This window comes from Periplaneta americana, chromosome 12 (assembly GCF_040183065.1).
Source record: "Periplaneta americana isolate PAMFEO1 chromosome 12, P.americana_PAMFEO1_priV1, whole genome shotgun sequence".
NCBI lineage: Eukaryota > Metazoa > Arthropoda > Insecta > Blattodea > Blattidae > Periplaneta > Periplaneta americana.
This window is the reverse complement of record NC_091128.1, coordinates 78,455,561-78,467,971: the sequence shown is the minus strand read 5'-3', so window position 1 is coordinate 78,467,971 and position 12,411 is coordinate 78,455,561. Positions and strand designations below refer to the sequence as shown.

The 12,411-nt window shown below is 32.3% G+C and overlaps 1 protein-coding gene and 1 long non-coding RNA gene across 6 annotated transcripts in view; one reads left to right on the top strand and one right to left on the bottom strand.

Moving 5' to 3' along the window:
• The window catches only part of LOC138710587 (very long chain fatty acid elongase AAEL008004-like), a 94,990-nt gene extending 86,214 nt beyond the window's left edge, over window positions 1–8,776 (top strand). Inside the window, exon 8 of the mRNA XM_069841583.1 lies at window positions 1,524–8,776. Coding sequence (XP_069697684.1) covers window positions 1,524–1,688 — 165 coding nt within the window. The 3' untranslated portion in view covers window positions 1,689–8,776. The remainder of the gene's footprint in view (window positions 1–1,523) is intronic.
• The window catches only part of LOC138710589 (uncharacterized), a 250,615-nt gene that overhangs the window by 214,110 nt on the left and 24,094 nt on the right, over window positions 1–12,411 (bottom strand). For all 5 annotated transcript variants that reach the window (XR_011335273.1, XR_011335271.1, XR_011335270.1 and 2 more), the window contains 2 exons: window positions 5,401–5,459; window positions 1,547–1,660 (listed from right to left, as the gene is read on the bottom strand). This is a non-coding gene — a long non-coding RNA (uncharacterized lncRNA). The remainder of the gene's footprint in view (window positions 1–1,546; window positions 1,661–5,400; window positions 5,460–12,411) is intronic.

Genomic DNA, 12,411 nt, shown 5'->3' with positions numbered 1-12,411 from the left:
CACCTTTAAAAATGCTGTCAACAAAAAATGGGAAAAAACGAGCATTAGCATGAGTATTGCCAACATCGTAATAGAATTCAACGATGTTTCAGAATTGGCCACCAGGAGTGCTAGCTACATAGTTATAGCATATTTAAAAACTGAATAAAATCTGTAACACATAGTTATTTTTCAGGAAGGACACTAAAAAAGGCGGGGATATTGGAATAAATTCGGGACATTGGATTATTTTACAAAAAAAAAAGAGGACACTCGTGGGAAAACAGGACGAATGAGAACCTTAGATAAGGATCTTAATGCATGTCAGGCGGAGCTCAATTTAGTAACCTAATAATTTATTATTGTGTGTGTGTTTTTAGTTTAAATGATTAAAAATTATCGTCAGTTTACAAGCAAAACACATTAAGTCAAACATATTACTCCTCAAAAGAAGGCTTTTTTATTCTAACAAAATTGAATCCTCAAAATGTAATTATTTTTATCTATTAATGTTGCAAAAGAAGAACTTCAGTTACACTTTTATGAATTGCAAAACTTTGACTTTATTGTTCTATAGTAAGATTCCATAGCAACGTGTTATGAAGTATTTTATACCATACTTTTTTTGCTGTTATTTACACTCGCCTTAACATCTCTGGTCATATCACGAGTTAATCTTCTGGGTGAAATCCGAAGGCATGTGTACTATTGTTGAAATTGGTTCTATTGTTTTGAACTAGATGACGTCTGTAGATGTATTACTGATTTGTTATGAATATGATTTTGGTGATTAATGAAGCCGGTGATATTTAGGGATCTTGTGGCTCGAATTTCTTGGCATTTGCCTTACGGTTGAGGGGAAACCCTGAAAAACTTCAACCAGGAAATTCAATCCGACCGGTAATCGAACCCAGGCCCTCTGCGTAAGAGACCAGCATACTGACCCCTACACCACAGAGATGGTCACCATACTTTTATAACACACTCTTCTATATTTCCTTGGAAACGACTCTGTATACATTCAAGTAGGCTTTGACCAACTCAGTTGAACTACAAATTATTGTAAATTTATTTTCTACATTTTAAAATAATTGTCGTTAAATAGACGAAACGTAGATCAAATATTGTAGTCAACACGTTACAAAACTAGCTTTAGTAACTCGCGGGTCTTAGAACACTCTTGTTACTAAAGCTTCACTTTTGTAACTAGTTGTCTAAATAACTATTAATATGTTGTTTCTCTTTATGTGTATTTCATTTTCCAATTCTAAGTTTATACACATACATTAAGTACATTATAATGCCTTTTACTCAGAAGTAATATTTTTTACTTAAAGTGTTTTACTTGCAAACCGACGTTAGCCTGTAATCAACTAGACGTCGTAATAACCAACATTTTAAGTTTATTTGTGAAATATATTTCATCATATACTGAATTGAAGACGATTTGTGAATAATTATAAAAATGAAAAGATTTATCTGATGTTGTATATTTAATTATCTATAAAAAAATGTTACTAAAATAAATGCATATTTGTTTACAGGTGCAGTTCTGTATTATGCTTACATATCTTCTCTGTCTGCTGGCCTACGACTGCAAATTTCCCAAAGCACTGACATTCTTCTTCATAAGCAACGTAGTGGTCTTCCTCTACCTTTTCTCGAACTTCTATCGCAAGGCCTACAAGAAGAAAGAAAAGACAGGGTGAACTTCTAAAATAGGACAATGATAGAGAAAGTGACACGGTACGGTACACCACAGTGCTCAATTGGTGACAGCTTGAGGGGAATAACGTGTTTTCTACTAAGCTTCACTTTTATCTACCATGCATAAGTGAATTATTGCTCCAGTTGTAAATAACATTATTTTAAATTGCATCAAATGCACACACTACGTACTTATGAACTCTATTGTCGTCGTTGTCGTCATCATCATTATCATCAAACCATAGTCTAGTATATAAAGTCACGAAGCTTGAGTTGTTGAGGGTACTAGGAACAATAGACTGTGCCCGTACTATTTCGCATTGTCTGTGATGAGGCGATAGTAGGATCCTAGTGGTTAGAAACTATCTATGGATGCATATTCCCTACGTACTGAGCTTCGTGACTGTATATACTAGACTGTGATCATACTATATATGTGATTTTAAGCTTTCGCGGTGATTGTATACAGAAGAAAACTTTTAGATTTTCTACCGTGTGCTAGAATTAAATATCTCCAACGTTTTAGAAAATGCTGAGGTTACTCGACTCTACTCGCACTGTAAAAGGACAGTGAACCTTAGAGTGTGCAGATTTACTCCCGACGGCTTTGTCTTGTCTTAGTCATCGAACATCACACCTGTTACACGAGCGAGTTTATTCAACTCCACTTGCACTGCGAAAGGAGAACGTACCTTTTAATGTGCAGACTTATACTTTCGGCCATTTCTTTATCTGTCCTGCAGTCAACTTCTCGAATGCATCCCCCTCCCCCGTATGTGGTACCTAAGAGAGTAAGTCTACTTCCGGCTTTTCCCCTTAAAAATTTTCGAGAGGTTCTACAGTGGAACAGCGAAACCCGGAGTGAGACAAATGGCCAGCAGGCTTGGAGCTCACATATTCAGTTTCTCTTAACCCCGAACTCTCCTTGCAGGATGCATTTTCGCGTACCAGTACCTTTTAAATTTCTCCTCCCATTTCCCCTCTCTTTCTATTCAATTCAGAAAATGCTGTTGTTTGAAGTAGCCAGACATAACGGTTCCAACAGAGTGGTAATCCTTCAGGTCGTTCAATTTGCCCTGATCATGGACCCTGTATGCTGTTCCGAAACGTTCGAGATGTACATTTCCAACACACGGTGAAAATACCCAAAAGTTTGCTTCTGATCATCATCTATTTAGGATTCGACTCTTTGAGTGTTTATACCCTCAAATATGATAAATCAATTCTAGAATCTATCAGTCATTATACCTTTAATTATTTATGGATAAAGCTGAGTTGGAAGTTCTGTAATCCTAGGTGGGAAACAATTTAACTGAACTATTTCTTCCTAACATATTGGCAAAGAAAGCAGTTCTGCAAAATATGAACAGATTATCAGAACACTCTGTTCGGAAATAACAGTTGTTCTGAACAGTCAGGAAGAGTTATTTTCGTAGTCAAGTCCACCTAGAACACACATTCATACATTCCTTCTTGCTGAACACTAATTCTTCGGTCTGAGTATTATGTTTAGGCCTACCTATGCTTCTGGCTAGAGTATTTTACTGCATTGAATATTTAATATACATTTTATTTAACGTCATGTCATACTTTAGCTTCACTACGGTGGAGAATTCACTTATATTTTCTAGAGTTTATCTTGGACACTCTTATTTTATTTTTAAAACAGAATTTATTATGCAGTGAATTACATACCTATTAATGCTTTTGAGTTGTATAAGAGTAGGCCTACAGAGTTCATTTATTTCCATTTGTTTCATACTCAACAACTTATTACGTCATACAGTCTGCTATAAATTGAATCCAGATAACAGTCGTAGCTCGCAGCCCATTTATAAAAATTGTTATTTCGGAACTATTATTTTAACTTGATACTTCAAATGAACCTGCGACAAATCGATCAGTTAAAAGTGGAATATATTTTCTTATTTCTGCTGTAATATGTGAAAGGAAACTATATTTTAATTCAGTTATAAAAATGTAGCTGAAATAATATTGAGACCAGAAAATGCTCAGTTGGATTTTATGAAATGATTTTTCCATATTATTTCATTATCACAATCCATTTACCTGAAGTGTTTCACAGCATTATTCAAAATACTGTATTCATTACACTAAAGAAATGCGAGTATAAGGTTTCGATCCTATAAATTTAATTACAACTTTCACAGTACACATTTCGGAGATATTCTGGTACTAACCAGAACATTGTGTATGTTGAATATACTGAGAATATACACAATTACAACTGAGCAGCATTATCAATTCCTTAACACACAATCCTTCACTCAAATCTACTCAAGTGTTGCATTCCTAGAAAACTATTAAATGTGTTATTATAATTCATATTATGCTGATGGCCAAATAATCGTAACATCATAAACAACTCATGACAGTCTCTAAAAAAGATTATTCCTAAGATACACATAATATTCTTAATATTTTAACTTAAATATATCGTATAATAAGTCATATATCATGATGTTTCTAAGGTGATTTCCTGAAATGGAGATTATTAACCCAACTTTCTCCTTTTTAAGTTAATGTGAAATTTTCCTTGCAAGAATAAAATTGAAACAGATGTAGGTCAGTGAAACCCTTCCAATCTTTTGAACTAACTTGTACACCGATAAACACCTGTTTATATATATTATATTTCTACCAATTAATTCACTACCCACGTCTTTCTTATTTAAAATTCATGTTTCATCTCACAAAAGTGCACATATTTAATTATGTCATGTTCATCTTGGACAAAAAAGAATATCGATATCTCATGTTAAGTTAGTTGAAGTATTAAAAATAAAATTTTGTACTGCAGCCTAACTCGGTTCTTTGAAGACGAACCAAAGAATGTATGTACTCTTTGTAAGTAAGCATTTCCTGCCTGATATTTGTCACTGGCAACCGAAGATTTATAAATTTCTGAGAGATAATCAGTATAATAATAGTAATAATAATAATAATAATAATAATAATAATAGTAATAGTAATAATAGTAATCGTAATATGTAATAATAATAATAATAATAATAATAATATACTACTACTACTACTACTACTACTACTACTACTACTACTACTACTAATAATAATAATAATAATAATAATAATAATAATAATAATAATAATAACAATAATAATAATAATAATCATCATCATCCAGAAATACGTTCTATGTTACAATACTTTAATCCTTACTATTGCTTTTAAGATAATTGTGTCGTCACGATATGGGGATGTCGTTACTTTTAGATCATAAAATATGAATACTGTTAAAAATTAGTTCCGCTGTTTTAGAGAAAGAAGGACTGGAACAAAGATTAGCAGTAAAAGTAATTAAACTTTTGTATATTTTCTCCTAAAGATTAATGAAGTGCAAGCTGCTTCAATATATTGAATTAAAACAAACATGGCCAAGCCATATTCGACACAATCTACAACTGCACTTGTGTAAATCATAAATTATGTATGTTGTTTTATTGCTTAACTATCTATTTGCTATCTATTTGAAATCTACTTGTAAATAACAAAACACAAGAAGCGAGACATAGGAGAGGTGTAAGTTGTCCCAAAACAGCAGAAACAACAGCGATAAAAGTCCTGCCTTTACAATTAAAGATTTTGCTTAAAAAAATTTCTCCACAAAGGGGGAGAAAATAAGATACAGGTGACTTAACTTCTCTTATGTATAACCACGCTTACTCATCTCACCTGATGTTTTACGAAAGTCCTGTGTCCTTTCCTGTTTACGTTAAAGTGCCTTGAGATTTCTGCAACACAAAAAGAGACATTGAATGAAAGTTCTTAGAAAGCTACTTCTTTGTAATAAATCTTGTCCTATTCAAAACATGTTAGGCTGTCACATGACAAACAACTTCATGTATTATGTTAATATGTAGGCTACATAATTGAATCTCTCTCTTAGAGATGTCAATAAGTGAGGTAAGACGTGACAACAATATATTTTGAGACACTCTTGGAAGTGAGCGAATACACAATGTAATATCTTTATAATGGACATTGTCAATTAATGTATAACATTGTAGGAGATTTGAACATATTTTACATACTTTTCTACCTTGCTAATACAATGCGACCAAGTTAAAACTTTACCGCAATTGTAATCGCCCGAAGCTGCGCTAGTTGTTTCCGGTAAGATAGTCGTAGAACAAAATCTTGGAATCGGAGTGTGATATCAAAAACCATTCAAGTCGATTTTTGACGAAATTGAGATATCTATACAGCCAGCTATTTAATTTCGTTTGTAATCCGTTGAGATAAAGAATCATTCAAGTACTGAAGTCTAAGGTATCGGTTATCATACATTCGAGTCCCTAGCGTTGAGTTTGTCCCCACAAAATCCCCTCACCTTGTTCGAACATAAATCCTTGTTAGCAGTTCATTTTAAAGAAGACTTGCAATTCTTCAGGGGGAAAGTTACTTGACGTATCAAGCAATAAATAAGTATTGAATACAAAGTAAATTCTGTAATAGTTTCGACGATGTATTCTGAGTTATTACAAATGATACATATCCCAAATATGCAAGAACAAACCAAACTAAGTGTACGTAATATTACTTCGTTTTATAAAAGCGATCTGAAAATAAAGCCTGCCAAAGCTGCTGAGATCAAGAAATATCTAGAATTCATTCCTCTAATCTTACTTAATTATATGACAAGATTATTTTGGTACTTTAAAATAAACCCAGTTTCTTAGAAAAATATGAATTTGATAAGATCAATAACCATCTTTTTTCTTCTTGCAAACTTTTGCATACTTCCACAAGTGTCACGACTTTGATAATTGACATATTAGTTTGCATAGTAATGTAATTTAACCAGACAAAATTAAATATAAAAGTAATAATTAAGCGGACAGAAAATGCATTCTTTTATATTTTTCTTCAAAACTTGAACAAATGGACAATGATTTTTTATCGCTGACTTTAGTTATTTTACACAACGCAGAACTACACGCATTGTATTCTTTACTTGACATAATTAGGAACATTAAATCCAAACGTTTGAGATTGGCAGGGCATGTAGCATATGCGTGAATCCAGAATTGCATATAGAGTGTTAGTTGGGAGGCCGGAGGGAAAAATACCTTTGGAGAGGCCGAGACATATATGGGAGGATAATATTAGAATGGATTTGAGGGAGGTGGGATATGATGCTAGGGACTGGATTAATCTTGCATAAGATAGGGACCGATGGCGGGGTTATATGAGGGCGGCAATGAACCTCCGGGTTCTGTAAAAACCATTGGTAAGGAAGTAAGTAAGGCTTTAATTGTTATTAGCATATTACAATAAGAATAAAATGCATAGTCTCAATTGAAAATGTTTCCCCTCGGTATCTACACATTTTTAACATGTGAGAACGAAATTTCTTATTACCCAAAGCCATTCTTGTCTTGTGAATTTCTAAGCGAATATTTTCCTGCAGCTATTCTAGAGTATGGAAATTTGTCTTGAAGGCCAACGTTTTATCTTTGTTAATCCTCCGAAGGTAAAACTTCACAAAACTGTCAGCTTACAGGTATAATGTCTTTGGCGAACATTGCATATTAAGTGTTAGGGGGGCTATATCGTATGAGATTCCCAGGAAGAAAACGTGACGTCTGTTTCCTCCAATTTTCCTATAATCTCCAACTAGGTCATGCATTGTATGACAATTAGGAACTTTGATACCGGAAAAACACTCTATAAAAACACCCACTGTTCTATATTTAACCAAGAAACATCCATTCCAATAGCACGATTAACACAAAATTAATTCTCGTTTGTAACGTCTGCCAGAGCAAGAAGGAAACTTAACTCTCTTCCAAAGCCACTGAATGAGTCCAATTATATTTTTTTACCCTGTGCTCTCATATTGTTATCTGAGGCTTTTGATCTTAGCCAGTGTACACAATGCGAGACACGTAACGTAAACTCATATCACAGCTTTAGGTAATAAGTGTCTTCAATGACAGATTAATAAGCAGAAATCTGTGATCAAATGAATAACTAAAAGTTAACATCTTGTAATTTTACCTTTGGCGGTATACAGAAAGCAAAGTGTACAAGACATATTTCCATGTTCTATAACAGCTGAAGGAAAACATACATTGATGAATCCACGACTATCTCCGGACCACATGACGGAAGTGTGCAGTTAAAGAGCCGTTTTAGCGGTAAAGTTTTAAGTCTGGCGCACTATAAGTTATTAAACTGCGTCTCTAACAAATGTTCAACATATTCTCAAGATTAATTTGTCACAAATTGAGCACTCACTCTAGAAATAAAATATTTATTCACCAAGTACCTTTAATTTAAAAGTCAAATGTCAACGTGCCTTAGACAAACGTCGGAGTTACATGGTTTGTAGATGTATTATTATGGTTTATAAAAGGTTATGTAAAGTGGATGGTCCAGTCAACTTGCTATACAAGGTTCAGTATGTATTCCTTTACAACTGATACCTAAGATCTGAAAATGTAACATGCTTTTATTAAGTGTTTAATTATAGATGTGTCAGATGAACTCAAGCAATCATAAAAATATAAATAGATTATATTTATTTATTTTAACGATTTTTAGACTTATTTATGCTGAATGTAATTCCAAAATCTCATTGTTAGTATAATTATGGTAAATTGTACATTAATTTTTGCAGTATGGTAACAGTAAGTGTTTACGAAAGTTAAATATGCACATTGATGTCTGTACAGAAATAATTACAAGATATACTACCTACCACCAACGCGATCCCAGGTCTGAAAGTTTGGGTTGACTGAAGTTATTGGTATCATTTCTCTTAGTCACAAACACATTTTACTACTTTGACTGTAATTTAAACATCGCTTGTTTAAAATTTAAATATTAGAATGCTGAATGTTGCATTAATGCAATTTGTACACATTATGTTGTAAGATAAGAATGGGATCAGTCAACAAGATTATTTGAAGAGGCTCTGGCCCACTTAAGATGATTCCTGGTTCACCTTTGTTCACCATGTCTACTCCAAAGCTATTAATGTATAAATATATGTACTTAGCACTCATTTTTGAGTTTCATTTACTAAATAAATATGATAAATATATTTTCCGTGTTAATTGCATTATACCTTATTGTGTACTGCATATGCCATTCTGTTGCAACTCTAGGAAGTCAGAATTTTGTTATACAATTTTTGTAGCTGCTCAGCAGGTTCTTTTAGGATAGATGATAAAAGAGGCTTCCTTTCAAGGCAAACTGACTATAATAATGAGTACATCGAGTATTGGTAATTGTCTCTGTATTTTCTTATAAATAGAATAGAAATAGATGTATTTTCGTTTTGTCCTGTGTACTCAACCCCACCTTTCACTAGTCCCACTAATCACTACTGCCTCTTTAACAAGAAATGGCGGAAGACGACAGGATAAAGAGCTAATCTCGTGATATGAAGCTGTGCTAGGGCATGTGTTCTAAACCGCTCGAACTGACTACACGGTTGTATTTTTTTCTGAGGTTTTTCCTAACTGTAAAGCGTATGTCAGGTACTCCATGGCGAATTCTCTGTCTCATCTCGCCACCAACAATTTCTATTAATCCTAAATAACCTAGTAGTTGATACAGCTTCGTTAAATAGCCGATGAAAAAGTGACAGGCGATTGGAGGAAATCTCTGTAATTGCGTGTGACATCTGTACAGGAAATGTGGTAATGAAATAAGGATAAATAAATGCAATTTGTTGTAAGATTTATGTATGTCTAATGAACGGAATGAAACAAGTTATGAACAACTGTCAATCCTCCAATAATAATAATTAATAATAATAATAATAATAATAATAATAATAATAATAATAATAATAATAAAATTAGTAATAATAATAAAATATTAGTAATAATAATATTAATACTAATAATAAAAATAATAATAGAGAATGCAAAATCAATACAAGTAGGTCTATGTTAGTCTTTGACTCAAAATTCTGGAACTAGCAATTTATTTGTAGTGAAGTTCGATTCTCCTCCCCTTTTTAGTTGCGAAGATGGCTCCTAAGCCATTGTACTGCCCGATATTTACCAATGCTCCGAGGTACGTTTGCGCAATTAATTTCTTGCTATAGTTAAATTCTTCTAAATATCAAATACAACTTCAGATATTCTTTCGGCTGTCCTGTCATCTGAAAGTCCTATTAATTTTTGTATTTATTGTAGCTTATTTTATTTATTTTTATGTAATTTTATTTTTGATTCATCTTATTTTTAATATTATATCGTTTTGAATTATTTATTATTTCGTTTATTCTATTCTTTTAAAATGACTAATGAACCGCATTTAAGGAGGCTATAAGGGTACTTGAAAATTCTTATTGTAGTCTCTGACAGGGTCTCCACCACCCAGAAAGAAGGGTTGTAGTATTAGGATATGTGGTCATATCCTCAAACGCGGTTAAACTCAAGCCATACCCCACCCTCCGCACCTTCCCCTGTCTATTAACTTCACTGCTAGAAATACCGTTTGCTGTAAGATATTTGGATGGTTTCTCGGAAATTGTTTCTGAGCTGTGCAGTGGCGACAACTCACGACAGAAAGCGGAAGGTTAAAGGAAATTATTACCTCGAGACGCATTGAAAATCAAAATCTGTAATTAAAATGTTTTCTATCCTCAGAGGCACGAAATTGAACTATAGGATCATCCTCATATCCTTCAAGGGAGAATCGCCACTGTCCTGAAATCCACTGTCGTTTTTTATTTTGTTGTTTTTTTTTTTTTTTTTGTTTACTTTATTACTCTTTCCCGGCTATTGATACGATTTTAAAATTCATTTCACTTCTTCTCAGTAAAATAATAAAATTGCTTCATATAAATTTTGCTTAAAACATGAAGGAATTTACAAAACATGAACTCCATATTTCAAAGTGGGATTGTTAAAAATTACGTAACTGAAGTCCTTGAAAACATTTCGGATAAAACTAACCCTCATCATCAATAGCAGGTAGGTAGTTAGGTTGGTTTTTGTTAACCCATTCTTTGTCCTTTTGTTACTGAAATGAAATTATTACAAATCATTTGCGACATTGTCACGGTTGTACCATTATCTTCTCCTTCTCATTCTCTGGTAATTTACAATATGCGGCTTGGTTGCTAATGTCCTAACAGTCAAAGTTGCAAGAAGTTGATTCTTAGCAATTTTGTTAATAGTCTCCCTCCAAACGTTTTATAGCGTCGTGTTTTATTCTGAAGATAGTGCTGGAAAAGAAAGGTCGTATTTGCATTTGTTTTGGAGTTTCAACGTGCCGAAGTGAAGTAAACCGTTGAGTGCCGAACTTAACTATTACGTGGGTGAATTTGGTTCTTATGTGTTTTCTACTGATGGAGCAGTTCTTTTATACGTTGTGTAAAAAGTAGTTAATTATGAGAAAATTACTTCATTTAACATTTTTCTTCAATCAAGCGTCAGTTCGCAGTCCCCATAGTCTCCAGACGAAAAAAGATAAGAGTAATTTCTGCGGATATTTAAATTTAAATTACAAAATTACAGTTTTTTTTTCAACTTTTGTAATATACAGAGTGTAAACGATATAGATACCGACATTTTGGTAGATGGAAGATAACGTAATTGTAAGCTAAAATTGTGTTAATAAAGTTTGTTCGAATCTCAATTATTGCTTTCCCGATAATTTCTGAGTCTAAACTTTCAGAAAAGATAGTAGTATAAATAGAAAAGCACACAAAGAATTTATATGCAGGAACTATATAAAATTTTACATAAATTATGTATAATGTTTATTAAAAAATAAAGAACCTAAGATACATACCTTAAAAAAATATTGTGAACAACGTAATAGATAAATTATGGCCCTGGTAGTATAAATTATAATGTGGCAAAAGGCAATAATTGAATTCATGTTTAGAAAACAAACGAACAATCTACTAGCCTGACAATTATTTATTTACGTATTTATTTCAGGCTTAAGTTGTTTAATAATTTATTTATTGATGAATTAACAGACATTTAAATTAGGCTATTAGAGTTATTATTTAGTTATTTGATTAAAATTTTCAATAGTCATATCAATTGTGCTAAGTTATCTTTGAAAATAATAGAAATGTTATATCTGCTTTAGTATGTGAAAAGAACAAAATAAATATTATTATTAATAATAAGCAACAGTACCTTATGAAGAATTCTACATTTTATTACTTGTTCTGAAAACACGTAAAACATTTTTTCCAGTTTTATGGGTTAGGTACAGCTTACAGCAGTAAAATTTGTAGAAATATTTAACATTTTTTTTTTCCTCCATTACGTGTATCTTGTACAATAATTAAAATTGGTATGTGTAAAATACTGTCCTGCTATGTGGAAAAAAAATATTTTTGCAATTAAAAAATTATTTATATATATATATTTTTTTTTTACAAATTCAAAATGCTGGCAGTTCACTGTGCAGTGATGAAGCATTTCCCTCATAATTCATAAACTTGTTAACTTTCCATGTTATCTCTCTTTTATTTTATTACTAAAACTCATGTTTACAATATTATACTCTTTCAACTACATTCATTAATAAATAATATACTTTTTTTTATTTTGTGTTAGAAGAAAATACTGATAATTGACCATTTTTTAAGTGAATTAATTATTTTTTTCAGAGAATCTATCAAAGGTAGAGAAGTAATCTTGCATCATATTGTAGATATAACTTGCATAAATACACACAAAAAATTTAATCACAGAA